At 36.4% G+C, this 19,405-nt stretch overlaps 1 protein-coding gene across 3 annotated transcripts in view; it reads right to left on the reverse strand.

The window, feature by feature from the left end:
* Positions 1 to 19,405, reverse strand: part of LOC145997482 (fatty-acid amide hydrolase 2-A-like) — a 68,977-nt gene that overhangs the window by 22,203 nt on the left and 27,369 nt on the right. For 2 of the 3 annotated variants that reach the window (XM_083134580.1, XM_083134581.1), the window contains exons 2-4: positions 11,330 to 11,505; positions 7,238 to 7,457; positions 2,496 to 2,713 (exon numbers count right to left, since the gene is read on the reverse strand). In XM_083134580.1, coding sequence (XP_082990706.1) covers positions 2,496 to 2,713; positions 7,238 to 7,457; positions 11,330 to 11,505 — 614 coding nt within the window. Of the gene's footprint in view, positions 1 to 2,495; positions 2,714 to 7,237; positions 7,458 to 11,329; positions 11,506 to 14,056; positions 14,158 to 19,405 lie in introns of those variants that run through there. The other variant, XM_083134579.1, reaches the window with a different exon arrangement.

Here is a 19,405-nt window from a genome sequence, read left to right on the forward strand (position 1 = left end):
CAAAGTCAAATATTATTATTTTAAAGGAATTATTGCAAACCAAAGTCTGAATTCAAGTTCAGTTGGTCCATATAGCAGATGCATTAGCCAAGTATGCAGCTGAAGAATCAAGTCTCCGATCGATTCGGATCAAATTTTCTGCAAAAGCGCTCGAGTCGCATGCTAAAACAGAATTGTTGAAAAGTTGGCAGAAACAATGGACAATTACAGGGAATATTATTCAATGCAACCACTTATACCTAAAGAACCTTGGTATCAAGACATTAACCTCTCAAGAAACTCTTTAACAAGCCTTCTTAGATGTCGGCTAAATTACACCCTAGCACCTAAAGACTTGTACACTAGGAAGATTGTTCAATCCCCAATCTGTCAGTGTGGTGCAAGTGAAGGAACACCTGATCATATTATATTTGAATGTCGTCTTAATGTAACTACGCGTGATTATTTCTTAAGAGATCTAAAAGAAGCAGGATATAATGGCGCATACGCCTTGTCAACACTTTTGAGGAGACCGACTAAGAAAATAATATATGTAGGCCTACTTACCAACTATATTGTGAGAGAAAATATTGTATAATAAAATTATGAAATTGTAAAATTATGAAATGTAAAACAAATATACATTTATAAAAAAAAAGTTCAGTTGGTTTCACCTAGCAATGATTATCTGTTAAACTGTGCTCACTGATCTGGTGTATACAAGGGGAGGGGCTGATGGGACTACAGCCCCTCTGAAAATTTTGAGAAAATCAAAGTAAAGAACTTGGGGGGGCAGAGGAAAGTGCAATCCCCCTTAAAAATGACTCCCAATTACAATTTTTGTCTTTAAACGACTTTTGAAACAAAGGTTAAAAAATGATTGATTGATTTGGTTTATTTTACTTCTCCTTTTACCACCACTTTTGACTAACTGTCAAGATGAGGATGAGTGATGGTATGATGAAATTGATGAAGGGACACTCACAAAGAACACCACTGCCCAGACTGGGATACGAACCTGGGACTTGATTTGATTTGATTTATTTATTCACCTTTAGGGATTACAATAATCCATGGTTTCGTCTATGTTACATGATTCTTAACATTTTTGTAAGCAATACAATATAATTTCATAAAATTAAAATTGTACGTATTCTAGCAAGAGTACATTTTTTCTTACAATATACGGTGTCATTACAATGCACTTACACACATATATAGGTGGATATTCATAGACACACATACACAAAGGCACGTATCTTGAAATAAGTTTTTGGGGGGTTCCAAACTAAGTGTCTCAAAATAATAATAATAATAATAATAATGTTAAACAAAAATAATTATTATATTAAATTAATTAAAAAACTATTAAAATATTCAAATTAATTAATATATTTTTATTACATGAATAGGTAAAAGGATAGTACAAGAATAGTGATACAACAGCACGTATTCATTGTCTAGCTTATGTATAGTTAAGGTCGGTAAAATTTCTACAAAAAACTGCCCTGGCAAGGAAATTAATGTCAAATAGATAAAGAATTGAATATTTATGAAATATAAAGAAAGGTTGTTAAATCCAGTTGACGAAAAGTAAAGTTCCTGATGATAGTTTATGAATGTTACATTAAAAGTAACATTGCCACTCTAATTCAAAGTGCGTAGTATGTTTACAATATAATCCTTGCCTTCCAATACGTTTTGCAGAAATAAATAAACATCGATTAAAGAATATGTATATTTCCATTATGTAATTTCAGTTATTTTATTATTTAATTTTTGTAAATAGTAACTAAATACGCCCTTGCATAAACATACACATAGATTCAAATAAAGTGGAATAGAACTTACAATTGTGCATCAAGGTATTTGGCTAGAGAATAAAAAGAATGTTTTAATAACAGTATTTTAATGTTTTTCTTAAAGTCCAAGAGATTCATTGAGGTAATTTGTTGTACATTACAAGACCTTTATGAAAAGTACTGTTAGTTGAGTGGTTTGTTTTGTGTGTCTCCAGACATGGACGTCCGCAGGATTTTTTCCAGGGAGGGGCAAGGAAGGTATTTTTTTCCAGGGGGGCAAACACGGCACATTTACTCCAAAAATAGTGTTGTTCCCTAATAAAATATTGCTTAAATTTGAATTTATGATGTTCATGCAATAAATAAAACATATTATTGTGGCTAAAATGAAATTATATGTGTGAAATACATAATTTTTAGTTGACTTTCATTTTCCAGGGGGAGGGGGCATGCCCCCCCCTTGCCCCCCTTCCGGACGCCCATGTCTCCAGATGAAAACCGTTGGGAATTTCTTGTTTGGTATCTGTGTACTTTGTTGTTTTAGGTAAATTTTGATTGGTTTGAGTGGATGACATTTAGTGTTTCTCTAATGAATATGCAGAATACTGAGCTAACCACTCTGCCATGGAGGTCGGCGTGAAGGTTAAAAATGGTAATTATGAAGTACTTTATAGTGTATTCCATCCCCTTACAACATTTCTGAATAGCACCCACCTCTCCTCCAGAGGAGCCTCCGGGTGTCCTGTTTGTGTCGTAAGGGTTCTTGGTGGTTCCGTACAACTTATTGAACGTCTCCCAACACATACACATTTCCGGTACGTTTGTGACGACAAGTGGGATTGCACCCGACTGCCTGATAAGTAGGGTCGCAACTGCATCCTTTTCAGCCTTGTGATTGGCCCTTGACCGGGAGCCTGCAGTGTGGCTCAAACCTGTGAAGAAAATTACAAATAATTAATGTAAATCTCACCAGTGTTTTGCATTTTGATGTATATTTCAGGAAACACTGATCCTCCATTTACCAAGGGTGTCATTAGCAGGGAGTACTGGGGAATGTGTCCCCCCAATAATTCAGGGCTGGGGGACTAGGGAGGAAGCTAGCATGGATATCATATAAGCAATTTGTAAATATTGGAGTTAATCATTTTTGGATTGTTGCAAAAAGAAACTAAGAATTAATATCAACCGGATTATAGCAGAACAAAAAGAATATGGCAGATTAATCTTGATTTCAGTCAGTGGGATTAAAATAGAGGTACGCAGTTCCACTATGGAGGTTGCATCCACAGAACGTTCAAAGAGGAATTTCCTGTAATGAAAATGTGACTGGAAAAATTGATTCATTATTGCCCCTGGTTCATCATTGATTAGTTATTCTTGTATATTAATAGCAACTTGAACAATAGTAAGGAATCCTAAAGAGAAGGAAAGTATTGTTTTGGGAGACAATATCCAGCTTTTGCATAGATTTTTTAGTAGTAAATTGTAGAAGGTTTTCCAAGAGGGAGATTGAGCATTAAACTTGGGAGGGACAAAATCCAGCTTTTGCATATGGACATTTAGTCATAAATTCACAAGGACATTGCAAGGGGTTGTTGAGCATTGAAGTTCAAGTGAACAACATTATTTACTTAGAAAACTTTTCATGCAGATCAGAATTGGTTTCATATTTTAGCTAGTTGTACATACCAGTACAGTCAAAAATAAACTGAACTTTGGCCACCACGACATTGTATCTGCAATGACTGGCCTGCGGCTGCACAGAAGGTTAGCTGGTGTGGTATGAAGTGCATAGCAGACAGTTCATACATGCAGCTCTGAAAGTAAACACGTTACGGCAAAGGCTATCTGCTGCGATACCTCAGTTCATTGGATGGCAAGATGAAGCTTCAAAAGCAGCGAATGAACCTCAAATTTTGTGTTAAACTGGGTAAGACATTTACGGAAACTGATACTCTGCTACGCCAAGGATACGGGGAGGAAGCAATGTCGCAGACCAAGTTCACGAGTGGCACAAGGGATTCAGAAGGGCTCACGTGTCCACCGAAGATAATCCACATCCAGGAAGACCCAGATCAGCAAGAATGGAAGAAATGATTGCCAGAGTTCAGGAAGAGGTCCGTCAAAACTGCAGACAGTCGATAGACGACTTGGCAAACATGACAGGACTCTCTCATGGATCGGCCCACAATAGCCTCATGAATGATTTGCAGATGCAACGTGTGTATGAGCATGTTGTTCCCAAGAAGATGCCTTGCGACTTTTACATTTGGAGCCACATGAAAGAATCAGTTTACAAGACACTGGTAAACTCGCAAGAAGAACTCAGGGAGAGAATCTTAACAGCTGGTCAACACATCAAGGACACCATCACATCACGAGTTATGAGACCAAATTTCCATAAAAACCTGCGTGCCTGCATTCGTAACGGAGGTGCCCACTTTGAGCAAGACGTGCAATGTCCTTTAATTGTATTGTTCATTGATTCCATTCACATGAAGATGAATGAAGTATTATTTCTTGTACACAAATGTGAATGTTAGCAACATTTGTATCTTGTTTGATAGCAGATGACACAAGGAAGTAATTAAAGTAATTTGTACGCTTTGTGTCATACCATTTTTGTTATTAATACGTTGCGAAGTAAACTAAGAGTGCATTTTTTTATCATTACTTGTAAGTTTAGACCCACTCGTTACTTACATGTGATTGTTATTTGTGAAAAACTTTTTTTTTCAACGAACCACTTATTTGTTAGCTATCAGAAAATGCTGAAATAAGTTCCATGCAATGAGCAGTTTTTTCTCAATTCATCATTTTATGTGGAAAATTGTCATTTTTTAAAAAAACAATAGAAATTCGATTATCTCAAAAACTACTAATTTTCGGACGGGGTATCATATGGTCAAATTTATTGCAAATTGTCTCTACTTTCACCCCTTTCAGGGAATACATCTAATTACAAGTCATCCTGTATATTAATTAAACCTTTTGGAAGTTTGATAGATGGATGCTGTGCAGTGAGTTGTCTAAAGCAGTGAAACGACATTTTTTTTAGTTTTGTTTTGTATAACACAATTGATTGTTTCCTTGTCGTAACAAAAAATAGATGTGTCAAATTTGCTTATGTTAAAGCTAATGCTTCATCACGATGATTATAAATATATAAAATAATTTGTCAACTGGACAGCAATTGACCTCTGACAGTATCACTCCCTCCACAGTTCAAGGCCAATTGAAGATACTGAGGGTGCCAAGCGCATCATGTGGTAAGAAAGGGTGGGGGATATCTTTTTGTATTTACGTAATTTGACGAAGCCTTATCTTCCTAGGGTTAATATTACTGGGTGAATATTTCACTACAATTATAAGTATCTATTTACCAGAGTTTAGCTATTAATATTTAAAAAAAATTACCTCAAAATATGAATAAATGTAATCACAAAATACAGTTACTTCCTTTATGTAATATTGAAACAAAATAAATGAAAATTCGTACTTTGCAAAACTTTCTGTACAGGGTGGTCACAAAGTGGGCATCCCCCCTCCTGTATTTTTGACACTACGATGGTTATGGTTGAATGCTTGATAATATGAACACACACCTGATGGTTTACGTGTCCAGAACATCGGTATGGAGACAGTCTTTTTTGTAGCACAGCCGAACTCTGCACCATATTTTGGCACATTTCACAATGCAAGTGTGAGTAAGACCTCAATACGTTCTGAAGGGCCTCCAAGAAGTCCGAGAGGTGATGAATCAATGACACAGGTATGTGTTAATATCAAGTAATCCAACTATTACTATCGTAGTCAAAAATAAAGATGGGTACTCCCACTTTGTGACCACTCTGCATAATTAGACTATGCAAAACTGTCACGTGCCATTTTTGCGGACCTCACAAAAGATTTACCGGTAGCGGTAAATATAATCCAATCGATACTTTCCAACATCAATACCAATGGTATCGGCTGATACTGATATATCGACATTGATATCGGATCAGCCCTATAATATAGTGATTATTATTAATGGCATACAATATATTGATGAAGGAATTGGGACATCACGCTACAATATAATTTATGAGCCACATTAAGTTTTACATATATATTCAGTAAGTGTTACCTTGCAATTAAGCGAGAATTGCCATCGTCCCCCTGCTACAGAGCCACTCACAAATATATCTAGCAATCACATCTATTAGGTCGCCCCGTAGAGCTCTCAACAGCAATAATTCTGGGCAACATTTCAGGAGGGTCTTATTATATTATTTTTATTATTTATATTAATATTTATATTTACTTCCTTTGTTCCACAGGGTGTTTAACCTAAAAGCCTACAATCAACTAAATTGTAAACATTTTACGATTGTAAGTTCCCAGTGTTGGAAGTTTTCGCTGCATTGCTTACGGTGAGTTACACCAGTTGGCAGAAATGGTTCTTAAGCTGTGAACTGGTGTCAAGTTATTGCTGCTGCAATAGGTAAGTGTGGATTGGTTTGCATAAACAACTGTTATGTTCGCATGCAATGTTAATTGGACATTATTCATTGTCTAGTGCTTTGAGCTATCCTCATTCTAACACTAGTCTCGAGAGAGCATTTCTTCTCTTGTTTTCAGGTAAAATTTATTTTGGCGGGAATCGAGCCTACAGCAGACCTGCGATTTTTACTACAAATCTGCTTCTTTAACCAATTACTTCAAGGCACATCTCCAGAATTCTGTACTGAGTTTTTCTCCATTTTTGCTACCATTTGTAATTTTTGAGGAAAGGGGACCATAATACTTGAATTCCGCACTGGGATGACTCATAGGGTTTTGGACCATTGCTATGATGGCTGCTTCTTTGTTTTTCCTTAGTTTCCAATTTGGTTCTTTCTGTGACACCGTTACGTTGCTCCACTGAATTCTATGTGAATCACTCCATGCATGTTCTACCACAGTGGAACCTGATTATTCATTATATATATATATTCATATTCTGCCATTAATTCAAAGATTAAATGGTTCCACAGTTTTCAAAATTCCAAAAAATATAGTTTTATGTGAGAGGTCACACGACATAAATATTATGAGTAATATTTTCACCCAACTTTTGTGTGTAAAAGTTACTAACAGAACTATGTATTTCAGTACACTGCAAGTAAAATTATAATGAAAAACATTTGTGTTGTATATTTGCTCACTGGTGGATCGAGTAGAAGTCTTTCCAAGCACATAATAATAATCATAATTAATAACAATCATAAGATCAATTTAGAATAAAATTGTTTTCCCACCAATTTATAATAGTTATTTCTGCTCATAATAATGCTCATTATTATTATTATTATTATTTATTTCTGCCTCCCAGGTGAGTAAAATTTCTGGCAACATCCATGTCTGTAGTACAAGCTAAAATGTATGTTCAACATAAGTGGGACTGAATCCATGAATCAGTGAAATAACTATACCTTTCACTGCTAAACTTTCCTTCACCGATACTGGAATTCCGAGGAATGGCAGTTCTTTCGCCAGCTGCTCTTTGCTTCTCGTCGTCGACTGAACGAAGATGTCGATGTTCCGTGCTTCCTGAAGTGCTTCTTCGTATCTTTGGTCCACGACTGAGTTGATGATGGGATTCACTTCTTTGATTCGCTCTATGTAAGCTCTTACCACATCTTCACTCTTAAGCTGAAAACACAAGAGTTAAGTTATACACTATTAATAATCGGAACTTACTTTCTAGTGTAACTCATGTATACCTAATATTAAAATTGAGTTAGGGGGATGCTCATCCCTCTAAATAAAGTCCAGTGGCGTATCCTGAAAATTCGATCTGGTTTACTGCTAACTCACTCTCTAGGCTTCTTAAACCAAAGGTTCATGGCTGCAGCAACACAAGCCTTCCATCTGTCCCTATCCTGGGCAAGGTCAATCCAATCTTTTCCATCCTTAGAGATTTCCTTTAGGTCCATCTCAACATCATCCCTCAATCTTCATCTTGGCTTTCCTACAGGCCACCAGTGGCTGCGGTGGCTCAGTTGGTAACGCATCTGACTACCATGCTCAAGGTCCCGGGTTCGATCCCCAGCCGGTTCAAATCTGGGAACTTTTCTAACGTAGGAAGTGGCCCCGGCGTCCACTCAGCTTCGAATGACATGGGTACCTGGGGAAAACCCTGGGGTATAAAGGCGGTCAGGGGCGTGATGCTGATCACATCACCCTCACTCATGACCGGATCAAGCAAGTGTGGGGCGTTACCCCCACACCCCCTATATGCCTTCATGGCATGGTGCTAAGCACAGGGGAGCACTTTACCTTTTTTACAGGTCTCTTACCATCAGGTTTCCCAACAAGAATCCTACATACAAACTCTTCTTACCTTTCCCATTTGTGCCACATGACCTGCCCACCTATTATTCTAATAATAACTGGACGTGAATACAAATTGTGCAGTTCAAAGGTATGTAACTTTCTCCACTCGTCTGTCGCCTCATCCCTTACTTGCTATTTGTTAACTGCAACGATTCTTATTGGTTGTTTAGATTAGATTCATTTCATCCATGAATCACATGTTTGCATTTATATGCTGTGGTATCAGACAGGTCGATTGGTGTTCACAATCACATTGCAATATACTAATACAATGAAATACAATAATATAATATAGTGACTTGATAGAATGAAATGATACCTTAGCCTATTATAGTTTTATGCTGGAAGGTGTGTACTCAGATTAGTGATACTATTATATAATAGTAACATCAGTAAAATATGTTGAGGTTACAATATAAAGGTAAAGGTAAAGTGCTCCCCTGTACTTTGCACCTCACCATGAAGGCATATAGGGGTGTGGAGTTAGGGCCCCACACTTTCTTGATCACTGCCGAAGGTGGGGATGATGTGATCAGCACCACGCCCCTGGCCACCTTTACCCCCCAGAGTTTCCTCCAGGTACCCACTTTGTACAATGCTGGGTGGGTGCCGGAGCCACTTGAACAGGTGGAAATGAACTATTGTGGGATTATATAAAGGTAAGACTTATAACAACATACAATACTAAGAATTGCACTCAAATGACATAACAGATATGATATGTAATAAGTAGGGACGTGAAGTTTTCGTTTTAACAATAACACTGAAAAGTTGAGGAAAGCAAAATAAAGTGTTTAAAATGTATTTGGATAGGTTAAGGAGGAAAGTTTTCGGTGTTTTGGAATCGCGAATTTTTCAGAATAACACCGAATTTGGCACTTTAATTCGAAATATGCAATATAAACACTTCATCTGTTCAGCGCTATTTGATCTGTTGTTTCTAGACTAGCTGGTGCAAGTTCGATTCAATAGAGATAGTCACGCTTCATTTATTGCAGTTTGGTGGAGAAATGACTGACAATGCTTCGAACTTGTCCTGGAGTAGAATTCGCTGGGGATCTTCCCAGAAGGGAAGTTTCCCAGGAACGGGAAAATTTTCAGGGAGAAGATTAGGAACCTGTTGTGTTGCAGGGGAGGGGGTTAAGGGGTGTGTATTTGTGTGTGTAAACAAAACGGTATTTTGAGGTCGCAGAGAGATTTTTTTGCCATTGTTAAGGAAATGTTATATGCAGTGCTGGATCTACACATCTTGGGCCCCCCTAAATGTGCCTTCATGACACGGTGTTATATGCACAGGGAACTTTACCTTTACCTGTATATATTGTATTAGTTTCTGTACCCCTGAGCACCTACGTTTATTTTTTACATATGCATATAAGAACCCTGTACTATGTCAATTGCTGAGGGACCCCTAAAGGCTAACTTCTCTCCCCCCCCCCTGCACTGCGGGGCCTTGCGGCTTGTAGATCTGGCACTGGTTATATGTATGACTGTTTTGATAGATTTGGGTGATATCATTCAATAAACATTTCATATTTAGTGGATGATGAGATAAAAGAGTGAAATGGAAGAAATTCGTCATTTCTCACAAAGGTGCCCTTATTATATTTTTTTTTTTGGTCATTAAAACTAAAATTTGTCTCAATTTTCCAGAATTAAAGCAATGTGAAAATCTTCAGCATGGAAGATCACATCCCTAGTGATAAGGCTTCCAGCCTATTGTGGGTCTATGTTGGAACTACTGATTACATTTTCACTTACACTCTTGTGGCAACATACTTGTGGATTGGAGGTTCATAAATTCATGCACTGAGGAAAAGCAATGGTGCATGTTAAATGGTGTACAATGATGTCCATTTATTATACACACACAGCCCTATATTCAGCGGCGGCTCAAGGGGGAGAGCCGCCGTGCCATGGCACTACCCTCAGAAGAAATGCATACCTCGCCCAAGTATTGTTAAATTAATACATTGATAGTTTACAGACAAGGAGATTCGAATCTTGCAATCGGTCAAGCTGACGTGATGACCGCCCCAACCTCCTCAATGCATCGCCAGCTGTTTCATACCCTCGGCGAGGCAGCGGTCCGCGCCACCCAAGAGCTGGCCTAACAAAGTTGAAACATGTGCAGAGGGTTGGAGAAGTCTCAGCGAGTAACATTTCCACCATGAGCCGGGAAGAAGGTGGCAGGGGGTGGTGTTAGCCAATGGGGTTAGCCCATAAGACACCGGCCGTGCCCATTTTCGCTTTGGCACAGCGAGGGAACTTTCGCAGCGTTGACACAGTTGCCATCTTCAGAGATAAGTCGCTAAATACGACGGATTTGTAAGACCCGTTGGGGAAGTAATTCGTGAAAAAGGTACTATCTACTTTTCTGCCAACTTTTGGAGAAACGAACCTAGTATTTTTCCAAAGTTAAATTAACATTTTGATAATAGATAGATGCTCCTAGAGGGCAATCCAGACTTTTTAAAAATATAAAAGTAAAAAATCCTATGGTGATGCGAGTTTCCTTTGGCATTTCGACAATTTGTTTTTACATCAAATGTCTAGAATATTTTCAACATCCAGTTGGAATACGTGTGCATGAGGGAGGAGAAGGTGAGAAGATTTGTTTTCCCTTCTTCTTGTAATTGTGTTTTTAGTGAAGTGTCCTGTAGTGTATAAAGATGGGTTAGTGAGTGAAGATGAATCGGATTAGTGTGTTATTACTTAAACACACGCTGTTTTCCACGTTACCAAACGAGGATAAACATCTTGGCCAGTGAGGCAACCTCAAGGAGGGGACGGGGGCATTGCAGAGGTTTTTTTTTTTCGATTTCTTGATCACGTTGGCATTACCCATCATACTTGCCGCCGGCCGCCACTGCTTATCTAGATGAATTAGATACAGTAGAAACAAAACACCAACACAGGCATGGAAGTAAAACAAACACAGGAGTCCGACAACTTCAAATTTTCCAGCAATCTTGATATTTTTTCATCAAATCTCCCTTTTTACCTAAAATTGGACGTAGATTCCCCTGCACCAAGGGAAATTTGTCTTCGTGTAGCAACACTACCTCTGCCACAGAAAGCACAGAAAGCAGGAAGGAAGCATGGAGAATACGTTATTCATATAATCTTAGATACGTAAATAACAGTATGGAAATATAACACCTCCATAAAATAGGATTTTAACTTACTTCTCCATTGCGAATCTTCTCAGCCAATGACGTGGCACTTTCCAGCAGAATCGGGTTCTTGATTGGCGGGATCCGCCTCCCCTTCCTGTAGTTGACGAGCCTGAAGAGGGGGTCCGCTGTTCGGTTCACCACCCAGAGGAGAGCTCCAAGACATCTCTGCCATGGCATTTTGGCAGCTGGAAGAAGAGGAGGTCTCAAAGTTATTTAACCAGTACTTAGCAATAATATCTAGGGATGTCAACACAGGGATATGCAGTGTTGCCGCACGAAGGAAAATCTCGCTCGGCTCGGGAAATTCGGGTAAAATTTTAGGTGAAAAAGGAAATAAAACATTTTGTGGAAAATATAATTTACAGAGAACATTTCCTTAATTTCGTAGCTTAATTTATTCACCCATAAAAAGTATTTATTATTTTTGGAGGGGGATAAAAACTATCAATACCGCCCCATTATGCATTATCTAACTATTAAAGTTTATTGGAATAGCACAGACTATTAACATAATGCTACCTGATGTAATGAAAAATGTTCGTATTTTGAATATTTTTCGTAAAGTGTAGAAGTTGGTATCATTTATCTTGAAAAGACTCTGGCTTGGAATCCTTTCCACGACTCACCTGGTCGATAGCCAGAGAGAATCCTTTCATCATTTTCTGCCAGGAAAGCTTCAAGTCTTACATCATTCATCTTATCTGTTAGTCCCTTTTATGTTCATTATTTTCTTTCAAAACAGTGTTGCCATTACAAATAGTCTAGAATCATTCACGTAAGAGCAAAAATCACACATGCACGTAGAGGGATAGAAAGAGGTTGAGAAAACTAGAGACAAGTAGGTAAAGAAAAGAGTTGAATAGGTAGAGAGAAAGAAAAGGGGAAAGAGAGAGAAACAAAGACAGAAAATCACAGGAAGAAAGATATGAAGAAAGGAAATGAAATCGGGGGACAAACAAAAATGAAGGAAAACGAGGAACAGAGGAAGAAGTTGCTTAAGGAAAGAGGGAAATAAAGGGACAAAATAATAATAAGCGAGAAAGAAAAAGAAAACCACGGAAAATAGAGACGAGGGAGAAAGAGAGAGAGAGAGAAATAGAGGTTAGTCTCAGCAGTCTGTGGAAAGTCAACTACAGTAGAAAAATTTCCCTCTGCTTCCTCTTGTCAGTGTTCCTATAGTTGTCCAACTTTTAAATTACAACAGTGGCCGTTTTGATACCATATCAAATACTACAGAAGCGAATGTAATACATCATTTGCGGATTTAGCGGGAGTGGAATGTGACCATGGTATTATGAAAACTATTGATAGCATTATATTACAATGAACAAAAAATGTTGAAGCAATACATTTCCGGATAGCAAAAGAATAAAACAAAGTGTAGCACAAATACATCAATCGGGACAGGCACATATCTAGAAATATGTTTCGGGGGGGGGGTACGAAGCAAGTCTCTCGGGAATAATAATAATTATTATTGTAATAATAATAATGTTTAAATTAAAATAATTATATTAAATCAAATTAATACTAATTACAATAAGGTCTCGGGTGTAAAACATGTTAAGTGACATTTTGGTCATTTCTGAGTTTATTTAGAAAAAAGGTTATTAGAAGCTATACTGTAGATAAATAGTTTTTGTGTTGTGTTTACAAATTTCAGAAGGCTTCAATGCAAATTGTATGACATGGCAATTTCACTGGAAAATTGAACGATGGCACATTTTACTTAGTAACTCAAAAAGTACCAAAATGTCACTTACCATGTTTTACAGCCAAGCCCTTCAATACATAAATTAATATTATACGAGTATTATTATTACACAGTTAGGTAAAAAGACTGTAAAAATAGAGATACAGTATAACAGCGCATATTCATTACGCAGCTTACCTTTAATTAAGATCGGAATAATTTAAATAAAAACAAGTGCTGTAGCAATGAAATTAATGTCCAAGAGATGAATAATTGAATATTTATCGAATAACAAAAATGATGTCACATGTAGTTGGAGAAAAGTAAGTTTTCGATTTTAAAAAAAGTTCAGAGGAAATTAATAACCATCGATTATGCAACAAATGCTAATACTTAATTTTAGTACTTGGTAAGTCTTTCGGGGGTGGGTCCGCACCCCTGGACCCCTCCTAAATACGTCCTTCCTGTCCCTCAAAGCCGTATGATCCCAATATAATTCTTGTCTTCCAATAAGTTCAGAGGAAATTATACAACGGCTAAACGAATATATTTTTCATTATTTAATTTTAGTTCTTGATAAATCTTTCGGGGGGTCCGGACTCCCTGACCCCCCCTAAATACGTCCTTGAATCGGGACTAGATTTAGTAGACAATTAAGTAACTCGACACCGGAAATCGAATCCGGGACTTTTGGAAAGTAATAACATTAACTGATAGATACAGAGCGAGAGTATTCAGTTTTGCGTAAGGGAATACATTCTCAAGCTTATCCCTTTCTGTAATAATTGTTACTACAAATAATTTAGTATTGCCATTATTTCATAAAACAAAATGCTTTAATCTTAAAAAATCAAAGGTTACTTGGGTTTGTTTCCTGCTAGGTAGAGATTCCACTTTGAAATTCCAGTCTCGATGGGACCATGAACTGGTTCTAAAACTAATCCTTGTAATTGTCTTGATGTGATATTCATATATACATTAATTTGTTTACAATCTTCAGATTATTGTAAGCCTATTTCCAGCGCTACATCTTATGTACTTACGGCATATTCTGTGCTTCTCCCAGAGTAAAATTCTAGATCCGCCTATGAATATCGTCATCCTTGAAAATTATTTGTCCGTTAAGAACTTTAAGCGGTCTGATGGGGGGGGGGGGATCACTTTTGTTACGGCAGTTAATCTTCACGACATGTTACGCTGCCAGTTTTCTCACAATTGTTTTCAAAAAGAAAATTCTCACACAACTATTACGTAAGGCATTCTTAAGTTTATTTTTTTTAGTCAGGGTGGATACGTACAGGTGGATCCATCAGGGTAAGTAACATGCATTGGTTGAGCAGATGATGTCAAATGGCTGCATGTTGACTTTTGACAAAAATAAGCCCATGTAAAAAAACCACGCGCTTAATTTTTGGTGAAATTGAATAAAGAGGAGCGTATTTGGAGCGAAAATAGGGAAATAGTAACAAGCAAGAATAGGAGGACTGTGTATTCCACAGAGTAATTATTTCACTATTATTCACAAGCGAGAAACGAATAGAAAAGGTAGTTTTATCATCCACAAAGACATGCGACGTATTTGAACTTATTCAGGACGTAAGAAGTTATATTTCTTACATAAATGATTTCTTTAGAGTTAAATAATAATAATATATAATTTTGTAACTGAAGGAGTTCCTTTTTTTTAGAGGGCAAGACTATTGGAGAAAATATACCTCGTTTGTGGTGACCCCTGGAAAAAATCCATACTTGCCCTCCATGAAAAATATCCTGCGGACGTCCATGTTGGATGGTGTAAGTCCGACGTCAACATTTTATATTTGTGTTCCAATAGTTTAAAAAATCAAGCAACAAATGCATTCATCCAAATGCCCGATTTGTTCCCTGTTACCAACACCCGGTGTCACTCAGCAACAATGTACGATATAAGATTGAATAAAATGCCAACTGGCGAAGGTGTATACTACAAAACAGTATTTATATTTGTCTGAATTCATTTATTCATTGTTTATCTTTTTACCTAAGACGAACATAGGATATCAGGTGCGATAAGAATAATTTCTTTAAAAACCTCCTCCCCATGGAATTGTCTGCTAGAATTCGCTAATACTTACTTAATCAATAATCGTTAGACATTCCATAACCAGAGTGAAATGAACATTACGTAACGCTGTCGCACAATAAACAATGCTCTACTGAATGCAGATTCTCTTGGGAACATTCTCTGTAACTTCTGTGGAATTTTCCTCAGCTTTTCTCCCGCTCCATAGACTTGAAAAATCTAGACTCCGCTTGGCGTGTTGGTAAATTGATAAGATGGAGAACGCTTACTGGCGATCTAACTGCGATAACCTATCCTACGGATAATATAAACCAGATCTTTCACGACGATAATTATTTTTTTAATTGTAATTTTCTCAGATTTAAAAAGATATGCATTATCAAGAAGAGTGCAAATTTTCCACAGACAACTTGAACAAAATATACTTTTTTTAACACGTACTTGCCGCTGAGAAAATGAATGAATTTCTCAAGAATTGTGGTGTTTAATGTTGACAATAAACGTTTCAAATTGCTGGTGTTACAGGATGTCTACCAAAATAACAAATCCAAAATTCTCGACTTTTTCATGACCTTTTCTTTGTTTTTCTTAACTTTTATTTATACGACCCCTACTTACGTAAAGTTGAAAATTAGGAATTAAGAAATTAAATATTTTTTTAATGAAAAACCCCAACCAAAAGGCCAGTTAAGATGTAAACTGAAGCTGAACTTAACCAGAGAATTAGACTTGCTTTATCTATTAAGCATTCTGGCATGCATTTGGCAGACTAGCGAGGCTCTGGCGTCTGGACTCACAGCCAGTACAATCATATGTGGGGCTCGTGTTGTCATTCCTGTATATTTGTCATTGTCCCTTCATCCATCTTATCTTACCACCATTTATCATCATCTTTGCGATTAGCCAAAGGGGCAGAGAAGTGCAGAAAAGTGAAGTAAAATAAAATAAATCAATCAATCAGTTATTTTGACAACAAAAATTATTGACGACAAGTATAATTTCTAGACTTTTTTATTCACTTCTTGACCTACTCGTTCATTTCTTGACTTTTTCTTGACTTTCACGACTGGTAGACAGCCTGAGCTATTGCTAAGAGTTACTGTCAAATTCTATGTAGGACTTTTGTTTGCGTTAGTTAGCTGATCGACTTACCAGATCCCTAAATAGGAAGTATCACTATTTTCAATGATAAAAAAGGATTATGCGATAAATCCAAATAAATTCTTACACCAATATTGTAGTCCACGAGAGCAGTATCGATTTTTTTTTATATAAATGTATACTTGGTTGTGGCTTTTCAGCTATGCACCAGTTACATAATATCGAATCAAAGAGTTAATATAACAAGAGGCCTCAATCGGGCTCGAGAAGCATCGTACGTAAATCTCTAGTAGTTTGGCATTTACCTAACAGATGTAACTACTAATATTCCTTTACTTGACACTCAATAAAATGTTGATTTCGATTTGTATATCTGCATTGGAAATTGTCGGAAATTGTGTAGTTCGAAGTGTAAAGGTCGTGTTTTTTCTTCCTAGCCATAAATGATATTCAGTACTTCTTGAATAATACATTACGTTCCAGTTTACAAGCGTTATGTGCAATGATAATCATGATATGAAATAAATATATTGTCCATCAATGAAATTTCGCAACTTCGTTCAATTTCAGTAGTCTATTTCAGAAATATATGGTAGATGATTTTGTACTTTTGTACTCACTATGAGCAATGGATGTTATATTTTCCCCTTGTAGAATCTTTCTGTCAAAAACAGCAAGATCTTTATGATATTTTCGATGTAGTCAACGAACTTGATACGTTCTTGTAATTGACGCGTTGTATTATTTTACTATTAATATTAACTTAATAATACTCAGCGGTGAACGATGAGACTCGGTGAAGTACACAGACTCCTCTCAGGTACAGGGGTAGTGTTAGGCAAAGACAATATTCACTGCACAGAGAAATAAAACCACATTACTGCAGTATGTATAAACTGAAAGGTTTTATTCTTTGTTTATTGCAATTATAATGCAAATATACTTGAGACGAAGGCGAGGATTTCGCTTTGTCGATGAATTGACTCAACTAAAACGCATAAACTCAATGCGTGGCTATCGGCAAGCCTATGATCACATAGACCTAGCTTGCGCCCCGAACTACCACACCAAGAGATATGCAATGATAACTGAGACAATATTTGCACTTTAGCCTTTTATTTCCAAATTAATCCTTAGGCTAGCTTTATTATTTAACGTAGAATGGTTGCAGTATTGTGCATATCATCAATGCATGGCTATCGGCGTACCTATGATCACATAGGCCTAGCTTGCGCCCCGAACTACCATACCAAGATGTATGCACAACACCGAGGAGTTCTTTTTAAGTTTAAACGCTTCGTCGATCCGTGGCGAAAAAGTGTGATGTTTCTTACGCGATATCCTCGCTTTTATACTATTTTCGAGAACACAGATTAAAGTACAGATGAATCACTCACTATCTACAAAAGGATACTATCAACAAAACTGACATCTATACATCTTTAGAAATACAAATTCGTATAGTGCACTCTTGCAAACATGAAGATACATTAAACTACTCATAACAGAGCATAAAATACAATAAACATTAAACAAAATATATATATTACAAACAGGGTGCAATATTACATATAATAACACAACATTTACGTGTCCTTTCATAAAAGTATAATATATCAGTGACATATTTTAAAGTTGTGACGTCACATAGAAATATGGACCATATCATTCTTATAAAAAATGTGTACTCGTGTCACATAACAGCATTTAAAATATCTTGAAATGTAAAAGAAATTCTGTAAATAAGTTCATAAAGCGAAAATTTGCTATTTAGAAAATTATATTTCGTACCCTTACACAGTCAGTCAATGTGATCAGTGACTGACTTGCTTTATTTTTATTGATGTTCCGTATGATAGATTTGGGGAGAGCGAGATATTATCTCAGCCTATTGTAAATGTCACAAATACAAAGGGAAAATATAATTATCGATTTATATCAGTGAATTTAAAGTTACCAGTATATCTACGTACTCTCGAATTCGAAATCTGGCCCAAGTTTAGATTCATTATACACACAAACCTTTTGTACAGTTAGAAGAAGTAAATTGCAGTTCCTAAAACTTACAATCTATCCTGATTCCTGAAAATAATGTACCTCTTGATTTCTGCTTTAGATTTCGTTCAATAATATTCTCAGCGTGTTTCATTTTCCGTGTGATCGTAAATCCCTTCTCATAGGTTTGAATTAGTCGGTTAGGTCATTCAAGTTTGGTGTTCTTAGGATCCAGGTATTTCGAATAGTTTATACTTGTTACATTTGTTGCATTAGTAATTGTGCACTTTCTCTCTTCGTTCGCACATGTGCGTATACCAGATTTCTTAAAAAATAATTCAAAGCACACACGTGTATTGCGTTTCCAAAGTTGAAACGTTTAGTACGAAAGCCCAATCTTACAAGCCACAGCTGTATTTACGGGAAAATAATGGGGAGGGTTCAGCTTTCAGTAGTTCGAGGATAGTAAAATTAAAATTATAACTAATAACTATTGATCATTAATGTTATTCACTAATGGGAAAAATAATTACATTATTATTGAATTTAAACAGTTTTCAATGAATATTTCTAAACATCTCACTGCACATTGAGATTTTTATTTACAAAATTTTCAAATTATGTATAAAAATATCTATGTGCGTTTTCAATAGTTTTTCGAAAATTTTGCTATTTTACAGTTTATTTTGAACGTAATGAATACTGTTCTAGTTATTCTGAAGATATGAATTAAAATAAAATTATTGTACACCATTCATTATAAGTTATATTTTCAAAATGATTTCAGATGTTACATTGATTAGAACAAACTGTTGATACGATTATTCGATTAACGCAAAATGTTTATTAAAGCAATGGGAGATGTTTGGACCACTTTAAACCCTCCCCTTGTATACGGCCATGTTACAAGCTCTTTGCTCATCATCCTGTAGGTAAACCTTTACAAAATTATCTTGCATATGGAATTCGGGCCGTAAGCAATCGTACAGAAATTACATAGCAATTCCATACGAAATATGATAATTCCTTACGAATTTAGAGTAAGTTTCAAATGTGGGATAAAATTGTATCTATGTCGTCTTTTTCTTGAAATCGTAATTTCAAAAATGAAGGTAGATCATGCATTTTCTAATGTTAGGCTTTATAAAATTTAAAATGTTCTTCAAACTCGCTCCCGCCTGGAACTTCTGTTTATAGAGCCAACAGCGAAATAATAATAGTAAGTAAACTGTTT

This window comes from Lepisma saccharinum, chromosome 13, assembly GCF_977018435.1.
Source record: "Lepisma saccharinum chromosome 13, izLepSacc3.1, whole genome shotgun sequence".
Lineage (NCBI taxonomy): Eukaryota > Metazoa > Arthropoda > Insecta > Zygentoma > Lepismatidae > Lepisma > Lepisma saccharinum.